Genomic DNA, 21,361 nt, shown 5'->3' with positions numbered 1-21,361 from the left:
GAAAGCGGAAGCTCTCGCTCCATGATTTGGGTCAAAAATGAGAGCTGTTGTGGCCCGGCTCCTGAGTCCTGGCTGCCGTCCTTGTGCCCATGAAAAAGGGCCTTTACAGAGTGCCTTCTTTTAAAATGCAGAGTGGAAGGGGGGGGTGGAGGTGGGGCTTGAACATACATAAGAGGCAAAGGCAGTCCACCAGTCCAATTTGGCACGACACCACCGGACAATTTGCCATTGCTTAACCTATACGAGGCAGCTGATTGGATCTTTTCGTTCGTCTGGGCCCTCTTTTCTCCTCTCCCGAGGCTTGTTAGAGAAGAATCCTCTTGGATCGGCCGTCTCTGGGAGAGAAACGGCACATTAGGGATGAGCGCAGGCACGTTGCTCAGAAGTGAGGCTTTGTCCTGGATGTCGGATATAAGCAACGTGACCGGGGACCCGTCCCAGGACCTGGTTCTGCAGCCTGTTTGGGACTACCTCCACCAGAACCATCACGACCTCCTGAGGAGCCCTCTCTTCCCCGTCGTCGTCTCCGTCACCACATACTGTGTGCTGGTGGGCATCTACACAGTGCTGGACTTGTTGGCTCCCACCTGGCCCTGCATCAACCGGCGCCGGCTGCACCCCGACAGACCCGTCACCTGGCCTAACATCTGGACCACGCTGGGCATCACCATCTACAACCACCTGTTCTTCATCTTCCCCGCTGCAGTGGCGCAGTGGCTGTGGAGGCCACCGACCCCCCTGCCCCACGAAGCCCCCACCCTGTGGAGCTTCTTCCTGGGCATCCTGGGCTGCATGTTCGTCTTCGATTTCCAGTACTACCTGTGGCACCTCCTGCACCACCGCGTTCCCTGGCTGTACCGCACCTTCCACGCCGTGCACCACCAGTACAACCAGCCCTTCAGTCTAGTCACCGAGTACCTGTCTGGCTGGGAGCTGTTCAGCGTGGGGTTCTGGGCCACGGTGGACCCCATCCTGCTGCAGTGCCACTGCCTCACGACGTGGAGCTTCATGGTCTTCAACGTGTACGTTTCCACCGAGGATCACTGCGGCTACGACTTCCCGTGGTCCATGCATAATCTGGTGCCCTTTGGCATCTGGGGAGGCGCCCCCAAGCACGATGCTCACCACCAGCGACCCGGCACCAACTTTGCCCCATTCTTCGCACACTGGGACTGGCTCGGGGGGACCCACACCGTGCCAGCTCCCTCCAGCCACGCCGCCACTGCAGAGCCAGACGAGATGAAAGAGAGAAAAGACTGAAGAGCCAGGAATCTTTTATTGACTGCTTCTGATTTACTCAAACTGCCCGGCGTTGCAATGCACTTGTTTGTTTCTCCTCTCTGTTGCAGTCCAGTTCCTCTCCCTCGGTATCATTATTCTAACTCGCCCTTTTCTGGGTTTTCCTCCGCAGATAATCCCCTAACATTTCTTGAGTCCCTGGTAAGCTTTCTAAAAGAATACTTTTCACGTCTGTTCTTATACAATGGCAGCATCGCTTACCTCGTACTGTTGAATCTGTAAATTCATCTTGTTTCACATAGATTTCTCATTTATGTGTGGCTGAATTGTGACTTGTGGCATTCTCAGGTCAGATTTCTTGTGTTTTCTGCTGCTTTGAAAAATAAAACAGAAGATCTGAGTTGTTGAACTTCACGAGCAGCTCTGGCTCGGTTATTTGCTGACGGTAGGTGGTGTGATTACACGCACGTTAGCACTCTTCCTCGGCCCTTCCTCGGCGCAGACACCGCACTCTTGTATGCATGAATGGTGGTCTTTTAGCTGCACCCCGGCATCATGCGTGGCTGAAATACTAATCTTTCATCCTGTCTTTGAGATGAAATAATCCTGCTGGGAGAGTTCTTAATTACACTCCTCGAAGGAGAATCTCCTTGGAATGCAAAGACTACAACTGTAAAAAACATATATAAATAAATAAATGTTTATTCTTTTCATGAGGTTTGCAGAAGTTGCACTTTTTGATTCTTTAATGACCGGACCAGCAGTCCTGTTTTCAGGGGTGGAGCAGGGGTCCCAGCCCAGGGGGGGGCGAAGCATTCTTGATGGGCCCTTGTGGCCTAAACCTAATTATAAGCCTAATGCAGACTTTAAGATATAGGTATCAACCTGGAGATAAAAATCAAATGACATCCAGTGATGTCGGATTCAAGCAGAGTAGCACAATTCAACACACGTGTTCAACCTACACGACAACAGTTTACAATGTGCGGCGACATGTATTTAACACAATGACCGAGCGACACAGCGGTCAAACAGCAACAAACAATATAGGAAAGGCCATGTATTCAGCATTATGACAATTAATTAATATTATGACAGCTTACCAATGATGGTTTCATCCAACGGTGGGCAGAGAACCACAACAAAAAATATTATGCACATTGAACAATCCAAAATGCAAAAACGTTAATTTTAAAACTTTTTCAAATCCTAACTGTAAAATAGGTGATGGAATATAATCCAAACTTGTGACCTCTGAAGGACTGTATAAGGCAACCGATTTAAACACTAAGGGCCAATCCCAATACACCCCGTTTTCTACCCCTAGCCCTACTTTGTACCACTAGCCCTCCCTCACTCCCACTACCCCTAAAAAGGAAGCCACAGATTTTAGGGCACTTGAAATCTTCCCAGGGCCCTGTCCCAATACCCCCACTACTCCTACTTTTCAGCACCACCCCTAAATTTTGCGTGCTATGTCACTACGTGGTCACGTTCGGGTACGCAAATAACTGTGTAGTTACGTTTGCACATACGTCACACCATATCAGGAAGTTTAGAGCTAAAAGCTGTTTTAATTTCAGCTGTAGCGCTGTTAATATGCCACTTTATTAAGTTTTAATATTTTTTCAGGCGTAAAAGTAACCGTTAAGATCCCCAACCTGGGCTCAGTTTATCCAAATAATGCCTCCTAAGAAATTTGCTCTGATGTTTTCGGAGAAGAGCCGCCGGCTCGGCGCAGCAGCAGCTCACGGCCGGGTCAACCTGCGCCGTCGTCCCGGGGAGAAACCTGCAGCTCTGTGGAGAATTACCGCTGGCTGAAATAAATCATTTAGGAAAATAAATGTTGGTTTAATAGACAAAATCTAACAGTTGTAGCTATGCCTGTTAAGAAATTTGCTCCGAAAATTTTGGAGACGAGTACAGCCTAAGGCCCTGTCCCAATACTCCCCCTACCCTTACTTTTCAGCCCTACATTCAGATGAATATATCTGCAATTATTTGAGCTTGTCAACTTTTTGGGAGTGAAAATGAAGTTGCTTAACGTAAATATGGTGGTGAAACCTGCTGCAGTATAAGATTATTAGTTTTTAGTGTTAGGGAGATGACTTATCAACATTAATGTAGTGGTAAAAGACACAGTTGCTGGTTTGATGTCCTGTGGTACTCCAACTAACATTTAATACTGATATTGAAAACTTAGAGGATGGTCCTTCACGTTTCAACTTTGAATGTTCCTTACTCAGACCATGAACAAGATTATGTAACTTCCAGCTCAAAACACTTAAAGAATTGATCTTTGAAACAAGTTAGTCAAATCAAAGAGCAGTTTTATACATACATGTATCTTAAAACTAAGAAAATCTTATGGTTAACTTTTGGGGAAATAAGAAGGTGTCTAAGTGAAGTGCTCTGAGATATAATTTTGTTTGTTTGTTTTCCTTTTAGTCAGGGTTGTTTTCCTTTGAAAAAATTAAAGTTAAAAAGTTCCACTGATGGTCATATAAAAATAACTGGATGGCTGATTTTGTAGAAATATAAATATCTTTTTAAATTGACATAACATTACCTCAACCATAAATAAGAGCCAGCAGAGGTCCCCCTTCCTGCAAACACAGAAGAGCAACAAATCTCCTCACAAACACATATGAAACCATGTATGACAAGCACAAGGACAAAGCACACGTTTGTCTCAGTTTGCATATTATTCCATCACAAAGGAGTCAAATGAATAATAGACCTGCTGTGACTGCTCTCTGTTTACTGTTGGTTTTCACCCTGCAGCCGCATTTGCAGCCAGAACTGGTTTAGCAAGTTTCTTGTTTTGAAGGAATTTGTTTTACGAGTTCAGGCACAACATACGGCACCTGTTTGTGGGTTTCGGTGGTGGAGACACGAAGCCCTGTTCTGTCTAAACCAGTGGCGTCAATTCAGTCGAAGCTAAGGTATGGCAAGGTTACGAGTCACAGAACTTAACTAGAATATCAATCAACACGTCCAGTAAATACTCATCACAGAAGTCTGCTATGTAGCTGATCTGTGTGGTCAAGAAAATTGGAACTTTTTCAAATGCAGTCTCACTCACTGCAAAAACTCAAAATCTTACCAGGAATACTTGTCTTATTTCTAGTTAAAATGTCTCATTTTTAGTCAAAAAATCTCATTACACTTAAAACAAGAGTCATTACCAGAAAAATAACTTGTTATTTGACAATTTTCACCTGTTTCAAGTAAATTTTCACTTGAAATAAGTAGAAAAATCTGCCAGTGGGACAAGATTTATCTTCTCATTACAAGCAAAAAAATCTTGTTCCATTGGCAGATTTTTCCACTTATTTTAAGTGAAAATCTACTTGAAACAGGTGAAAATGGTTGTTTTTTAGTCTTGTCTTAAATGTAATGAGATTAAAAAAAAAAAAAAAAAATTAGACTAAAAATTTGACATTTTAACTAGAAATAAGACAAATATTCTTGTTAAGATTTTGAGTTTTTGCAGTGTATAATAACTAGTGAAATCGATCATGTTGTTCTTATTTGCATTTGTAGTTATTCCATAAATGTATTTAAAAAAACAAACATTTACATTTAACCCTTGAAGCAAAGGTGTGGCGGCTGCCATACCTTGCCATACCCAATTGACGCCCCTGGTCTAAACACAGCAAAAACTGGATAAAAAAGTTATATTACCCTTGGATGAATCATGAAAAAATAGATCCCTAAATAAAGCCTAGTAGAGAGATGGACAGAGACACGATGAACTATATCTATATAGTCTTTCATGTGTGTTTCTCATACGTGTTTCTCATTTCTCATCCAGTGGAGCCTGATCCCAGATCAGTCCAGTTATCAATCTGGAGGGGTCCAGCTGCTGCGAAAGACACCAGCGAGCCAGCTAGACCCCCGTCCCGTTAGTCCTGGATGCAACGTTAGCTAAGTATGCAGAAACAGCTACTGTCCTCCCTGGACCATTACAAGGCCAACCCAGAGCCAACTGCAGGGTTCTGTTAACCCAGTACATGAAGCCATGGGCCAAGTTTTTTGGATGGCCCACATCACCACCGCCATATCACAAGTCACAACTGGCTTATGAGATATCTGACCCACGCAAGTCATGCCAAAACCCAAGTATGGCCCGGTTCATGAACTTTTGGACACATCTGGCCTTCATTTGACTTGCATTGCCGTCACCGAGTCATAAATGCTATAAGGAGCCCAGGTTAGGCCCAAAAGTGGGATGGTTTTTTTTGTGTCACAATTTGATCTATTTGAACCTTGTATCCATTCGGTTCTATATCATCTTTAATGATTTTGTTTCTCGTGTTTCTGACAATATTTCAGACTCTGTTTAGGATATATAGTTCTTTCTAATTCTGACATAAAGACATACTGTTTCTCTGTACTCCGCACCTCCAATCGAGTCCAAGACATTAAAGGATTAAAGTGACACATTTTGGATTAATAACTGCTTATATTTCATGAAATCACAAGATGTCATTTCTTTTTGCTTTTTTAGTTCAGGGTCAGTGCTTCACAGACAACAAACTGTGATGAGTCATGTGACCAGTAAACACTGGTTCTGTGCTGACGGATGGCGCAAGTATCGGTGTGAGGATCCTTTGGTATCAAAGTTGGGGTGTGGCTCTGTCAGTGCGCTTAAGAAAAGTAAAATCACACTCAACAGGAGAGTTGTAGCTCTGCAGACTGCAATCTTTGTGTGTGTGTGCGTGTGTGTGTGTGTGTGTGTACCTGGGGGAGGGTGGTGACTCCGGGTGGGGTTATTGCCATAAAACACAGCAGTTCACTCACTTCTTATCTCCAAGTCAAGGACTTTGATCACAATAGCCCTTTGTTGAGAGCGTACTTGACATCGGAGAGGTCAAAAGAAATAAAAAGTGTAAAAAATTTTTTTGTAATGGCTTTGAGTTGGACTAAAAACAAATTGTAGTAGGAATTTGGAGAAGACGCTTGGCTCGCAGTTAGTCATCCTGAGATCTGGATCATGAGACATTTAGTTTCACATGCAGGCGAAACAAAGATCCAGAAACCAGCATGGCAATCTCCTCAGATCACTGTGGAAACGTGCCTCTTCACGCTCTGAGACATTCCCTGGCCCCCTCCAGTCTAACCGTCTTCTTACATTCAGAAAAAACCAAATGATTGACCCGAGTGCATGTTTAAAGACTAGTTTTAAGAGTTAACCTTTGCACTCTGCTCCTCTGCATTTCAACACAACACATTCCAAGAATTCCTGACGGCGTGTCGGTGTGACGGCCCGCAGGGACGCGTCTGCCCCGTGACGACGAGGCCGATGACTCGCTCGGGTGAAGAAATTACGCAACAGCACTGAGTTTCGCAGAAACTGACGCTTGTTTTTACGGTTTATTTAGGAAAATATATAATAATATGTAACATACTGTATCATCCGCTCTGTTTGAAAAGCAGGAAATTTGGAAACTTTCTGGCTTCAAAAATAAGCCAAACAGACAATAAAACATATGACATGAACACAAAATAATGACAGAAAAAAAATCTATATTAACATCAGACGGATGCTGCTATCACTTATCTCCAAAGCAAAGGTTAGGTCAGTCTAAATAAATAAAGAAAAAGTCAATTCATTTGACGATGAATGTCAAACTTTAACAGGCCTCCTCTGCATTGACGGATGTGTATACATAATTCAAATATTTCACATTTGACTACAAAGCAGCAGCTGAAAGTCACATCCTCAACCGCAGACTTCTCTCTCTCGGTCACAGTTCACGTTTAAAACCTAGACCAGGGGTGTCAAACTCCAGTCCTCGAGGGCCGGTGTCCTGCATGTTTTAGGCCCCGTTTACACGGGGCAAAAACGGAGGCGTTTTCATGCGTTTTGGCCGTTCGTTTGCACGAAAACGGAGGTCAAAGGCCCCAAAAACGATCATTTCTGAAAACTCTGGCCAAAGTGGAGATTTTCAAAAACTCCGTTTTCACGTTTGCGTCTAAACAGAGAAAACGGAGGAAAACGTCACATTATGCGACAGAAACGTCACCAGCAGCGTCATGAGTGCGACCTGTGTTTACAATTTGTTTGGCCACCGTCAATATTTTCTTTTATTTTACCTGTTTTAAATTCTCTCAGACTCTCGTTCCGTTTTGAAAGTAAAGCCTGAATTATGGTCCCGCGTTAAATCGACGCAGAGCCTACGGCGTAGGGTACGCGGCGATGCGCGCCGTACGGAGCGCGTCGCCGCATACCCTTCGCCGTAGGCTCTGCGTTGGTGTAAAGCGGAACCATAAATCAGCCTTAACTGGAAGTTACACGTGTCATTTGTTGATGTTTTTTCCAGGATTCTGATTGGCTGGCATGACGTTAACAGCGTATTCATGCGGGTCCGTGTAAACGAGGATATTTTTAAAAACGTAGGGGGGAAAATATCCGTTTTTGTAAATACCCGGCTACGTGTAGACGGGGCCTTAGATGTCTCCCTGCATCAACACACCTGATTCAAATTAATGGTCGTCACCAGCTTGTCATCAAGGTCTGGACAGCTCTGTTGGTGTCACAGCTCCTTTTATCACGGTGTGCTGAAGCAGGGAAACATCTGAAACATGCAGGATTGCGGCCCTCGAGGACTGGATCCCAACACCCCTGACGATACTGAAAACCGATCCGACACCGGCGTTGTTAGAAGAGACGGGGTCCGTGTCCTCGCTAAGCCGTGCTGCTCTGTGTGTTGCCGGACTCTGACAGGTACGCCTTGCTCTTCTTGGAGTACTTCATGGAGCTGAAAGAGACCCTCATCCTCTCCACGGTCCTGCTGCTCCTGCACAGCAGGGTGTTCTTCACGTGGTTTCTGAACTCCTCAGACACGAAGTAGTAGATGAACGGGTCCAGGCAGCTGTTGAGACTGGTCAGGCAGAGCGTGGAGATGTAGAAGCTGTAGCTGCTGTCCACATTGTCCATGCTGTTCGCGCTGCCTTTCAGCAGGGAGTAATGCAACACCAGCATGATGTTGCTGGGGATGAAACAGACGAGGAACGTCACCAGGACGACTGCGATCAACAGCACGGCTTTGCGGCGGTTCTTTGACGCCGTGCTGTTCTCCACACAGTTCCCCAGGGCCCTCAGCAGCAGGACGTAGGACACGATGATCACTATGCAAGGAACAAGGAACACGACCAAAGCCATGAAGATGAAGTAGTAGAACGGGAGCTGGACGGAAGGGAACGGGTCCAGGGGGTTTTCTATGACGTTCACGTCATGACAGGTTGTTATGTTGGGATCTCTGAGCTTGGCCGTGTGATCATACAGGTACAGGGGAGTGGTGGTGAGCCAGATGAAAGCCCAGATGCCCAAGCAGATGCCAATAGCAACTTTGTTGTTCTTCTTCTGCGTGGACAGCGGATGCGCCACGACCCAGTACCGCTGCACGCTGAGGCAGGTGATGAACAGGACAGAACAGTACATGTTCCCGTAGAAGAAGCTCACAAGCACTTTGCACAGCGGCTCGCCGTAGGTCCAGTCGTTTCCATTCAAGTGGTACGCGATTTTCAGAGGCATCCAGATGACAAAAAGCAGGTCCGCCAGAGCCAAGTTGGCCATGTAGATGGATGACGGGTGCTTCTTCTGCGTCCTGAAGAGGAAAACCCAGATGGCCATCCCGTTCGCAGGAAGTCCCACTACGAACACGAAGATGTAGACGGTGGGGAAGAAGACGGTGGTGAGACGGCTCTTCAGGACATCTGATGCTGCAGAACTGATCACAGCCTGGTCCGACTTTTCCGGATCCCTGTTCCCGAAAAATCCTCGACCTTGACATGCAATATAACAGGAGTAATTTGCATGAGGCATCATTTTCTTTTTACATATACAAATATCAGTGACAGATTGATTTATACTGAAACTCAAACAGGATGCAGTTTTGAAAACCTTCAAACATCTACAATATTAACCCTGGTTGCATGTGAAACTCAGAATAATGGCTTTTGTTAAGATCAAGTCACTCCTGTCCTTTTCTCATACAATGTAGGCTATGCGTTAAAAACGCCTACATTTCCCAGCATTCGTTTCCTTTTAAGCAACTGGCTGGTATATATTGTGATTATTGTGCAAATTGTAAGTATATTATAAATTTAATAGAAAATATATTCTAAATCACTGTAGGCTTTGAGTGTATATATAGTATAGTAGTATGAGTATATTATAATGTATGAGTATATCATGATATGTAGTATATTTATACTACTATAAATAGAGGTATGGGTATATTATAAATGATAAAGTCGTTGCAAAATATTTTGCTCAAAAGTGGATACAGATCTGGTGATAGTAGCAAATATTGATGTGGATGGTTGGTTACTTAATCTTTTATCTTAGTTTCAATTTATTATTTCAGGAATTCTAGTGAATGTTTTTCCCCCTTTTTTGAGTTGTATTATTGTATTATTAATCTTTTGTATGTCTATGTGTGGACCCCAGGAAGAATAGTCTTCCCATGGTGAAGACTAATGGGGATCTTTTTTAAATAAACAAATAAACTGGCTAAATCCAAAGGGTAAAATATATCTCAAGTCCTCCAAAACAAATACTTTCCCGCGAACAACTTACGCTTCAACCGTGAACAGCCTCTAGTCTCTTTGTTTTGTCTGTAAACCACCAAGCCCATCGATACTACTATCTTTAAACCTTACCTTTTATAGCCTGAGAAGCTGAAAAGCAGCAGAAAACAAGTAGCAGCGGAAAAGTCCGTGTTAAAAACATATTGTCGTCTTTCGTTTAACTAAAAACTGTCCGTTTCAAGCCGCTTCTATCTTCACCTTCCGCCTCGACTAAGGTCTGATAAAATATCCGACCTTGCTGTGCTCGGTGCACAGATCCATGGTACACACCCAGAGACTACCTGTTCACACGCTGACGTCATTCTGCCCCGCCTACCCGGTACATTCTCAGGTAGTTTTTTTTAGCCACCGCGGAATTCCACGGAGCTAGATAGATATCTAGATATCTAGATATCTAGATAGATAGATAGATAGATAGATAGATAGATAGATAGATAGATAGATAGATAGATAGATAGATAGATAGATAGATAGATAGATAGATAGATAGATAGATAGATAGATAGATAGATAGATAGATAGATAGATAGATAGATAGATAGATAGATAGATAGATAGATATTCTGCAAAGGATAGTTATAGTGTTATAGTGTTTAAGCAGTATATCAATTTACAGAAACAAGCAGATATTAAAAATGAAATAAAATAATATATAGGCAAGGCAAGTTTGTATAGTACGACGGAGTATTAGGGCCAAACTAAGACAAAAAATAAAAAATAAACAATAAAGTCATAATAATATGAGAATAAAGTCATAATATTACGAGAAAAATGTCGTAATATTTTGAGAATAAAGTCGTACTATTACGAAAATAAAGTCGTAATATTAAATATATTATAAATATATAAATAGAACTTCACAAGATGCTCAATATTTGAATGAATGAAGTTTATTCAGTCATTGCAACACAAAACAACACCAAAAAAACATTGTACACAGCATTAACTTTTCATACAAAACCAAAAAAATGTGTTGATATTCCTCATTTTAGCACAGGGAGAAGAAGCTCTTCCTGTTAGAGTTCTCATAAATTATATTCTCATAATATTACAACTTTATTCTCATAATATTACGATTTTATTCTCATAAATTACGACTTTATTCTCGTAATATTACGACTTTATTCTCGTAATGTTACGACTTTATTCCCGTAATGTTACGACTTTATTCTCGTAATGTTACGACTTTATTCCCGTAATGTTACGACTTTATTCTCGTAATGTTACGACTTTATTCTCATATTATGACTTTATTCTCGTAATTTCCCATTTTTTTTGTCTTAGTTGGGCCCTAATACTCCGTCGTAGTATAGCACAATTCAACACAAGGTAATTCAAAGTGCTTTGCATCAACATTAAAATTAAAATTAAACAGTAAATAACAAATAAAATTAAATAAAATGATAAGAAAAGAGGTAAAATAATAAAAGGCACAAGTTTTTAAAAAGTAAGGGCAGTAGAGTACAGCAGGTAAGTATTTAATTTAAGAGTAGGCTTCAGTAAACAGTGATGTTTTTGATTTAAAGGAGCTGACAGTTGGAGCAGACCTCAGGTCTACAGGAAGTTTGTTCCACCGGTGAGGAGCAGAATAACTGAACTGCCTCACCTTGCTTGGTTCTTGTTCTTGGGACACACAACAAACCAGATCCAGATGAACCTCAGGGGTCTGGGAGCTTCATAGGAACTAACAGATCAACATGTATTTTGATCCAAGACCATTCAGGTCTTTGTAGACCAGCAGTAAGATTTTAAACTCTATCCTTTGACTCACTGGAAGCCAGTGTAGTGATTTCATGACCGGTGTAATGTGGTCCAGTTCCTGGTGTTTAAGGTGTAAGGACTCTGGCGGCAGCGTTCTGGATCAGCTGGTGCCTGATAGATTTCTTGTTAAGGCCTGTAAAGATTAGGGGTGTAACGATACACTAATCTCACGATACGGTACGATACACGATATTGAGGTCACGATAACGATACGATACGATATTATAGCAGTATTTTTTAACAACCTTGAATGAGGAACATATAACTGGAAAAAATGGTCTTTTATTTGAAAGACACAAAATACAAAACAATGCTGTGCGTTTGCCCTATTGTTACATTTTGTAATTCTTTATAACTGTTTAAGTTTTAAAGAGAAAGCCAGGCCAACCATTTTCCACAAACTGAACTAAAAGTAAATGTCAGGTTTGCATTATGCATCTTCAGTTTCATACAATAAAAATATTTTGCCACAAACTGAATAGTTTCTCTCATGTATGATTTTACTTTTTTCTTCTTTTTTCTAAAATTAAATAAATAAAAGTAAATAAATACATACAATTTTACATCATAAAAAAGATAGATTCATGCTCACCTTATACGTGTAAGAGGAGATTTATTTTTGTTAAGGTTATTTTGGTAATACAGTACTAGTCAACACAAGATTAATTTTAATAATCCAATATCGCGATACACTTTGTCACCTCCACGACACGTATTGTGACGTTTTTGTATCGCGAAATTTCGTGGCACGATATATTGTTACACCCCTAGTAAAGATGCCTTTGCAATAAGATAAGATAAGATAAGATAAGATAAGATAATCCTTTAATAGTCCCACAGAGGGGAAATTTTTACAGCAGCAAAGGGGATAGTGCAAAACAAGAGGCATCAATAGAAATAGTAATAACACAGTAATAATATCAGAGTATGACACACTATAAACAATAAACTGGTATATACAATAATAATAATAATAATAATAATAAGAAAAATAAATAATAAGAAATACTGGTATATAGAAAATAACAGACGGATATTTACAGATGGATATTTACATAATTGCACGTTGCAGTGAATAATAATCCAACCTACTGAAAATGAATGCATGAATACGTTTTTCTATGTCTTGTTTAGACAGAAACCCCTTAATTCTAGGAAATCCAAGCTGCTCATCTCCTTCCAGCACTCCGGTCTCTCATTCAAATACACCCCCAGGCGCTTTTATCTGTTAACCACATCCACACCCTTTATGGACATGGGCTTGGTCCCAGTCCTCTACCTCCTGATGTCGACTTCCATCTCCTTTGTCTTGCAGATGTCAGGAGGAGGTCATTCCTGAAGGACCACTCGACTGAGCTACTCACCAGGATCCTGTACTTTGAGTCCTGACCGTCTCTGAAACACGACACTGCCGCAGCAGCGCCATCAGAGACCTTCCGCATGCGGCCCAGTGTTGTGCTGGAAGTCTGAGGTGAACAGGATGAACAGGGACGGAAACAGAACTGTCCCCTGTGGTTCTCTTGTTCTGCTGACCACTACCTCAGACAACCTGCCCCCCAGTTGCACAAACGGACCCCCGTCTGACAGTCAGTGACCCAGGGGAGAGCAGAGACGCTGACGCCCATCCTGAAAGCCGTGAGGGTCGTCAAAGAACATGATTCCAACAGTTTTTCAACTTATTCTTAATTTTTTTATCCACGTTTATATATATTAATGGTGGGTGGATGATGGTTTCAACTATCCTCGCCCTCTGAGCCAGGACAGATCATCAACTATCCAGACTAACAGGCCATGATGCGTGGTCACAAAGTCAACAAAGCTGAGTAAATGAATTAAGGTTCAAACTGCATGAGGGGGAAAGGTTGAGCTAAACATGAGCGCTACGGGTGTCATCTCATGTTTCTGGTTGTGGAAGAAAAGACTGGTTGGAACCAGTCCTGGCTTTCCTTTCCTTGGGTCCCTTTTTGTCAGCATTTAAACTGCTTAATTATTTTTATTTTCACTATTTTCCAACCTCAGTATTTATATGATCTTTTCCTCTCTTTCATGCTTTGACATGAAAACACATTTGAACTTCATTTCTTCCACAGGTGTGAACACAGACCTGCTCTGACGCTAAAGAAGAATTGTGTGTGTTTTGCATGGATCTATTATAAAACGGTGTTTTGTCTGAAAATAAGGAACACTGAGGTTGACCTTTTCAACGGCACTGCCGGGTGACAAGAGCGCAGTCAACGGTCGACCAATCAGAGTTCGGGACATCGCTCACTTCCACCTGCAGATAGTTCATCACGCGTCGCTGTCACTGACTGCAGATTCTGGTGCAAAGAAGACGCATTCGACTGAGGATTTAAAACGTAAAATGAAATCTCATGGGATGTTAAACTATAGTAGTATTATATTGTTATATATTATAGTATGGTGATATCATTTTGTTATATTTTATATTATAAAAATTATGTTATATTAGGATATTACTATATTATTATGCTATATTTATATTATATTGTGCTACACCACTCTATATGATAATTATTTATTTGTTTACTTATTCTCGAATTAATATTCTTAATTTATTTATCTACTTTCATCATATTATTTACACGCACGCACACACACACACACACACACACACACACACACACACACACCTAGATACATATCATTGTAACTGATGGCGTCTTTTGTCGCTGTTTGCACTGTATATTAATAAATAAAAAATAAAAAATAAAACATAAAATGAAATAACATTTCAACAGAATAAAAGATAAAATCGAGATAGCAAAGCAGTGTCTTTCACCCTTTCCCTTGAGGGGTGGATCATCTTGTCCTGCATTAATTTAGGAACATAAATATGAAATAAAAATGATCTGACAGCAGTCTTAATACACAATGCTTTATTTTTAGCCTTTGTCAGCGTCCCAGTTTTGAGCATGCCCAGCTTGAAGTTGGTAGATTGTTTGATTATTGTTCCTCGTATGGTTATTGTTTACCCTACAGGTTGAACGAGTTACTATCTTTGGATGCTCTACGCAGAGAAAACTTTCCACACCGACGACGACGTGCATCCTGCCCACTGTGTCATTATGACTTAGTTACTAACCGCAGAAAAATGTGGATTTGTCAGGACGGTGTGATGGATCCATCAACCTTACAAACAATATTCACGTTTCTCATGTCTGTTTGAACATGCAATCTGTCCATTCATCTAAACTACTGTCCTATTCAATACCGAGAATGATTCTGGTTTTTCCAGATTTCCAGAGGGCTGCACTAAGAGAGGCAGAAACAAACAAAAAAAACCTCTGGCCACCATCCAATAGAAATACATCCAAATAAGGAAATGAAGCATGTGACGCAAGCATAGCAACAGCAACACAACGGACACAGCTGCAGTGGAGTAGGAGCAGTGATGTAGCTGCAAGGCTCTGAAGAAATCCGGGCCAGGTGATGTCGACTGAAGCTCCAATTCTGTCCCATCTCACACTTCCCTTCATCAGACACCATGAAAACCACATAATTAATCAGACAATGCTCCCCTTTAGCTGAAACCAGCATCCATCGTTTTAAATGGCCTGTGTTAGTGGTACAGACACGTGAAGTAATAAAATAACTCCAGCATTCACGTGGGACCGGACCCACTCCAGTCACGTGAACCATAACGGTTTTCAAATGCATCTCAGAAATCTGGTCTTCAACTTTTAAATGATGAAATTTGAACAACCTCTTATACCGTATTTTCTGGACTATAAGCCGCTACTTTTTTCATAGGTTTCCAACCGTGCGGCTTATACAAAGGTGCGGCTATTCTGTGGATTTTTCTTCCACCGCTCGGGGCGCTCTAACCGGAATTAGAATCAAAACTAAGACAAAATGCAAAGAAGAATACGCTACTTCTTCTTTAGCAGATAGAAGTAGAAGCAGATTTCAAACAGATAAATAGATAAATAAATACCGGTTATTTTCTCTTGGTTCTGTCCCGTTTTAATCAGCAAAGTTGCTGCCGTGTTAAAAGACACTGTTAGGAAAGGATCTATTTAGGTACAAACAAGTAAATTTTTTACAGTTCAAAATCCTTCTGTACATGTAGTAAATATCTAATCTAACAACATGAATATCTGCGGCTAAATATCTTTTTTTCTTTTTTTAAATAGAGCGGATGCGGCTTGTATATCTTTTTTTAATTGTTTTTTAAAAAATAGAGTGGGTGCAGGTTATATGCAGGTGCGGCTTATAGTCCAGAAAATACGGTAGTTTAAAACCATCTCATTATGAACTATATATGAATATGTATATATAGTATACTCCCGTCAATCACAATTGGTGAATGACCTTTAGGTTTTTAAAACCTGATTCAAGGTCTCATTATCAATTCTGTAGCCACTTTGGTGGTTTTGAGTTGGAATAAGTCATCACATAAATCTGCTCTGCCCTGTTGCCTTTAGTCTGGTATGTTCTGTAACGGGAGGCTTTGAGGAGAGAATTTTCTCCAAATGAAGGCGAGTGATTGGTGAATATAATGAATTTACTAACAGTAGAAAAACAAACCATAATAGACTTTTCACCATTGATGGATCAGCAGCCAGAACCAATCAATAAGTCTAAGCATCAGCCAGTCCAGTTGAGTTCAGTATGATGGTATTTATGAGACTGAAATAGCTTCATTGATTTAGCGCGTGACCAACAGGTTTGACGAGTGTGCACTTGACTGAAGTAGGTGGTGGAGAGAGGGGAAACTCTTAACGCAGACGCTATTAACTCTGTTCCTGTTGCAGCTGTTGACATTTTATGACGTCATTAGCCGACTTTCCAGCCGCTCTAGAAACGTCCTCAAGTTTTAACGTCATACACGGGTAATAATGATCGTCACCAGTAATGACGTGTCTCCAGAGCCCTTAAATATGAGATGAATATGAACAAAAACCGTGGCAAAAATACCGTTCAGGAGACAAAAACATAAAGCTTTGAAATATGGTTGTACACGTGGAAGCAATCTTGCTTTATTTTATAAAATTCAATACGTAAAACTTGCCAGTTCAAAGATTTGATCTCAGCATCCGGGAAATAAAACATATAAAAATAAAAAATAAACTTAAATGACCAAAGCACATTATTCACATCCTACTAAAATACATTTAAAGAATATAATACATTAAAAAAAAAAAAACACATACAATTAAAATTGTGCTGATAAGCAAAAAAAGATTGCATTTATTTACAAAAAAAAAAAAACCTGGTGAAGGCCTTCCTTGAGGTCATTTCGTGGGATGATGTCAACCTGACATCCGCGAGCACCGGCAGAGGAGTTTATTGATCGTGAAGCGCGGGTCGTCTAACACGAGCTGCTCTGCGTGGTCCCCGTGTCAGATGTATACGCGCTGGTCTTCCTGGAGTATTTCAGGGCGCTGAAGGACACCCTCATCCTCTCCACCGTCCTCTCGCTCCTGCAAAGGAAAGTGTTCTTCACGTGCTCCCTGAAGTCCTCGGAGATGAAGTAGTAAACAAAAGGGTCCAGGCAGCTGTTCAGACTGGCCAAGCACAGGGTGGTGATGTAAAAGCCGTACAGGTTGTTGTCGGCCCCTTTCAGCAGGAGTAGGTAGTGCACCAGTAGCATGATGTTACTGGGCGTGAAACAGACCAGGAACATCACCAGGACAGTGATGATCAACACCACCGCCTTCTTGCGCTTCTTGGCGATGGACGGATCCGCCATGCTGCTCCTGAGAGCCTTCAGCATGAGGACATAGGATATGATGCACACGACGGTGGGAACGACGAACCCCACCGTTCCCATCGTCAGGAAGTACCCAGCTGCCATCTTTTTCTGAGTAGGCCTGGTGACGTCGTGACAGGTCCGGATGTTCAGGTTTGCTACCCTCACTTCCTGATCGTACAGGTACAGAGGGACGGTGACGAGCCAGACCACCAGCCAGACCGTGATCGAGACCAAAATGGCCAGACGGTTGTCCCTCTGACGCTGCGAGAGCGGGTGGACCACGGCCCAGTAGCGCTGGACACTGATGCAGGCGATGAAGGCGATGGAGCAGTACATGTTCCCGTAGAAAAATGCCACCAGCACCTTGCACAGCGGCTCGCCGTAGATCCAGTTGTTGCCGTTGAAGTGGTACGCAATTTTCAGGGGGACCCAGACGATGAAAAGCAGGTCGGCCAGAGCCAGGTTGGCCATGTAGATGGACGACGGGTGCTTCTTCTTGCTCCGGAAGAGGAACACCCAGATGGCCAAAATGTTGGTGGGGAGTCCCACGGCAAACACTATGATGTAGATGATAGGGAGGAAGACGGTGGTGAGACGGCTGCCCAGGACCCGCACGGCCACAGAGTTGACCCAAACGCCATCATTGGTCTCTGTGCCGGTCAAGCCTTTGGTGTCTGTGGAGCCATGACATGAAAAACAGAACCATCAAACATCAGAAACTGAAATCAGGCTGTCACTCATCTGATACATCAGAAGCTTTGTTAGGATCAGTTGGCTTGTAACAGGGCTGGTGAGTTTAAATGGACTGACAAATGGGACCCAAACAGGGCCATCGACTGGTTCCATGTGATCTTCTCAACATGGTTACGTTCAGGCACGTAGGCGATGAGCTGGAAGGAGCCAGATAGGTGTCTTATCAGGGAGACGTTCAGCCGAGCATGAGCCCTGAAAAATTCTCCCAGATAGATGTAGACCAGGAACATTTTACAGGAGAGTTACTTAAAAACTGTCGTTATAAGCTGGTCTGATTAGGCACCTTTTAACCTGACGCTGAATTTGAATAAAATAAAAGACTGGGACATATTTTCATTAAATCATCCACTTTGTGTCTCTTTTATGAGAAAAAAAAAACACAGGTCCTTGCTGATTCAGTACGAATTAAATAATGAAGTCACACATGTACATGTGGGTCAATGACAAATAAGGATTTTCAACAGGTCAATTTTTTGAGTTTTTTGTCAAGATGAATTGGCACTAGCCTTACAAAAACCTGTGGTGCAACCATGATTCATATTAAAATAAATTAATTTCCTTTTTTTTTTTTTTTTACAAGTTTTCAGTATTATACAAAAATGGTTGTTTTTTTAATGGTTGCTCCACATGATATTTCATAAAATTGACATCAGTCAAACTTTGTTTGTTTATTATGATGAAAATATAAATACAAATGTGTTGCAATCTTACACACTACAAGACATTTCGGAAATCATGCCAGATAGGCCAGAAGATTGATTTAAATACATTTAGAGTGATTTCAAAAAATATTTTCAAAACAAGAGTCATGGTCGGAGGTCGCACCACATGACATTTTGATGCTTAAAACAACAACAAAATCCCAAATAACTAGTATTTTTTGTAAAATTCAAGTGAGTCCATATGTGGGACAGGTAGGTCATATATATATATATGGTATTTTTTATCCATTTAAACCTTTTTTGAATTGAAAAAAAAATCTGTTTTTCAGAAAATATAGGCGTCACGTCATTGACCCATGTACGTGTACATATTAAAATTTGCCAGCTTGTAAAATAATTTGTTTAATGAGGTTTAATGAAAACAATCGGTGTTATGTATCACAAATTTTATGGGTGTTGAATTCATTAAACGTCATTAAATCAGCCCATAATATGATTTTATAATAATTACTCTCTTGTGATATATAGTCTAGATGACCATGAACACATCACAAGCAATATGACCAAAATCAGTGGTATGTATCACAAGTTTTATGGGTGTTGAATTCATTAAACCACATTAAATCAGCCCATATATATGATTTTTAAATCATCCCATATGATTTTTTTTAATAATTACTGTTTTGTGATATATAGTCTAGATGACCATGAACACATCACAAGTGGTTTGACCAAAATCAGTGGTATCACAAGTTTTATGGGTGTTGAATTCATAATATCCAATATCAAACCAATTCAACCGCGGTACAAACAGGGTGGTGCACATTTTCACTGTTAACAAATGCATTTAATCTGAGATGACAGGAACCTTCTTCAGATGAGATTCGTTTATCAGAGAAATATGTTTGTTTCTTTCCAATCAGAGTTCAAAGATGTTCTTTGCTATTTGTCATCACAAGAAGCTGGATCAGAAGTGGTTCGACTCTTGGGTATGAGCTTAGACTGGACGTCTGGTGGTACCCAATTTAATTCACATGGGCCAAGGCCCGGCACAAAGGGGCCCCACTTACAGCCCGGTTATGTCTCGGATGTGCCCTACATGCAAATGTTGGCCTGACGCCTGTGGACATTCTAGCATCGTTTCCTCCCGAGTCAGTCGCTTCACAACATCCACTTTTACACCGGAAATGTTTGAGTACGTTCAAACCGATCCAATAAAGACAAGGAGGGTTGAAATCACAAATACAAAGTGTGACCAACCGCACTCGTTTCCCACGGACAGGTAGATCAGCCAGAAGGGACAACAGAAACATAAACAGAGGTAACACATCACCTTTGTCCGCCAGACTCATCTGCAGGAGCCCCAGAACCAGGAGCAGCGGGGAGGCCCCTGTTGTCCACCTCATGTCAACTGGATTAGATTAAAATATCAGAATCAGACACGATCTCCGTGGGTGTGGTCCTCCGTCTCTGCGCCGCGTCTCTGCTGTTACCTACAAACAACCGGTTCTTTTACCTGCGTGACGTCGCGCAGTCATGTGTCCATGCATCACCGCGGAAGACACGCCCCAGGTGAGCGGGCCGCTCTCTGGAGGTGTGTCAGGATCAGCAGGGACCAGACCCGGATTAATTCAGTGTGGTACCCCTGGGTGACCACACTTGAAGTGCCCCCCAGGTTGCCACCTTTCAGAAATAGAAATAAGGGACGCCCTGATTTCAGCAGCGCAGGAGCCAAAAAAAAGCCCCAAAACTTCTAAACTGAATAAAAATGTGTTTATTTTATATGAAAAAACAAAATGCTTTGATTTAAAGTTTAAAGTGCTTTAATAGCATTGAACTTGCATGACTGTAGAGACAGACAACCATATAGCAACTGAACTAACCTCCTATGTTATGTATGTCCACATCAGCCAAGATGTATAATATAGTTACAGGTGAAGAATATGGTGTAAAAGTTAATTTATTTCAATAATTCAACTAGAATATGGTGTAAAAGTTAACTTATTTCAATAATTCAACTAGAATATGGTGTAAAAGTTAATTTATTTCAATAATTCAACTAGAATATGGTGTAAAGGTTAATTTATTTCAATAATTCAACTAGAATATGGTGTAAACGTTAATTTATTTCAATAATTCAACTAGAATATGGTGTAAAAGTTAATTTATTTCAATAATTCAACTAGAATATGGTGTAAAAGTTAATTTATTTCAATAATTCAACTAGAATATGGTGTAAAAGTTAATTTATTTCAATAATTCAACTAGAATATGGTGTAAAAGTTAATTCATTTCAATAATTCAACTAGAATATGGTGTAAAAGTTAACTTATTTCAATAATTCAACTAGAATATGGTGTAAAGGTTAATGAAAATACGGTACAAATCGTGTCCCGTATTAGTTCAATACGGGACGCAACATTTTTTTCTCAAATAAAGGACAATTCCGTATTTTACGGGACGGGTGGCAAACCTAGCCCCCCTCCTCCCACATTTTACGGTAAAAAAAACGGGGAATTTACAATGCTTATAAAGACCATAGATTTACATGAACGTAGGCTATTGCTGAAGTACATGCTCAACACTCATACTACAAATAAATGTAAGACAAGCAACCAACTAAGAGTAA

At 41.2% G+C, this 21,361-nt stretch overlaps 3 protein-coding genes across 3 annotated transcripts; 1 reads left to right on the top strand and 2 right to left on the bottom strand.

Annotated features, from left to right (window-relative positions):
- The first annotated feature begins 342 nt into the window (after positions 1-342).
- ch25hl2 (cholesterol 25-hydroxylase like 2) lies at positions 343-1,396 on the top strand. Its single transcript, XM_061733897.1, has one exon. It carries the CDS (start codon positions 361-363, stop codon positions 1,258-1,260), a length of 900 nt encoding a protein of 299 aa, XP_061589881.1. The 5' UTR covers positions 343-360; the 3' UTR covers positions 1,261-1,396.
- A 5,208-nt stretch (positions 1,397-6,604) lies between these two features.
- On the bottom strand, positions 6,605-10,059 carry LOC133455067 (proteinase-activated receptor 2-like). The gene is made up of 2 exons (XM_061733896.1): positions 9,913-10,059; positions 6,605-9,033 (listed from the first exon to the last, which is right to left on the bottom strand). Exons 1-2 carry the CDS (start codon positions 9,980-9,982, stop codon positions 7,934-7,936), a joined length of 1,170 nt encoding a protein of 389 aa, XP_061589880.1. The 5' UTR covers positions 9,983-10,059; the 3' UTR covers positions 6,605-7,933.
- Positions 10,060-15,559: 5,500 nt separating this feature from the next.
- LOC133454605 (proteinase-activated receptor 2-like) lies at positions 15,560-20,237 on the bottom strand. Its single transcript, XM_061733326.1, has 2 exons — positions 20,066-20,237; positions 15,560-17,991 (listed from the first exon to the last, which is right to left on the bottom strand). Exons 1-2 carry the CDS (start codon positions 20,136-20,138, stop codon positions 16,934-16,936), a joined length of 1,131 nt encoding a protein of 376 aa, XP_061589310.1. The 5' UTR covers positions 20,139-20,237; the 3' UTR covers positions 15,560-16,933.
- Positions 20,238-21,361: the final 1,124 nt, after the last annotated feature.

Source organism: Cololabis saira, chromosome 11 (assembly GCF_033807715.1).
Source record: "Cololabis saira isolate AMF1-May2022 chromosome 11, fColSai1.1, whole genome shotgun sequence".
NCBI lineage: Eukaryota > Metazoa > Chordata > Actinopteri > Beloniformes > Belonidae > Cololabis > Cololabis saira.
The sequence above is the reverse complement of the archived record's forward strand: the minus strand, read 5'-3'. Positions and strand labels throughout refer to the sequence as shown.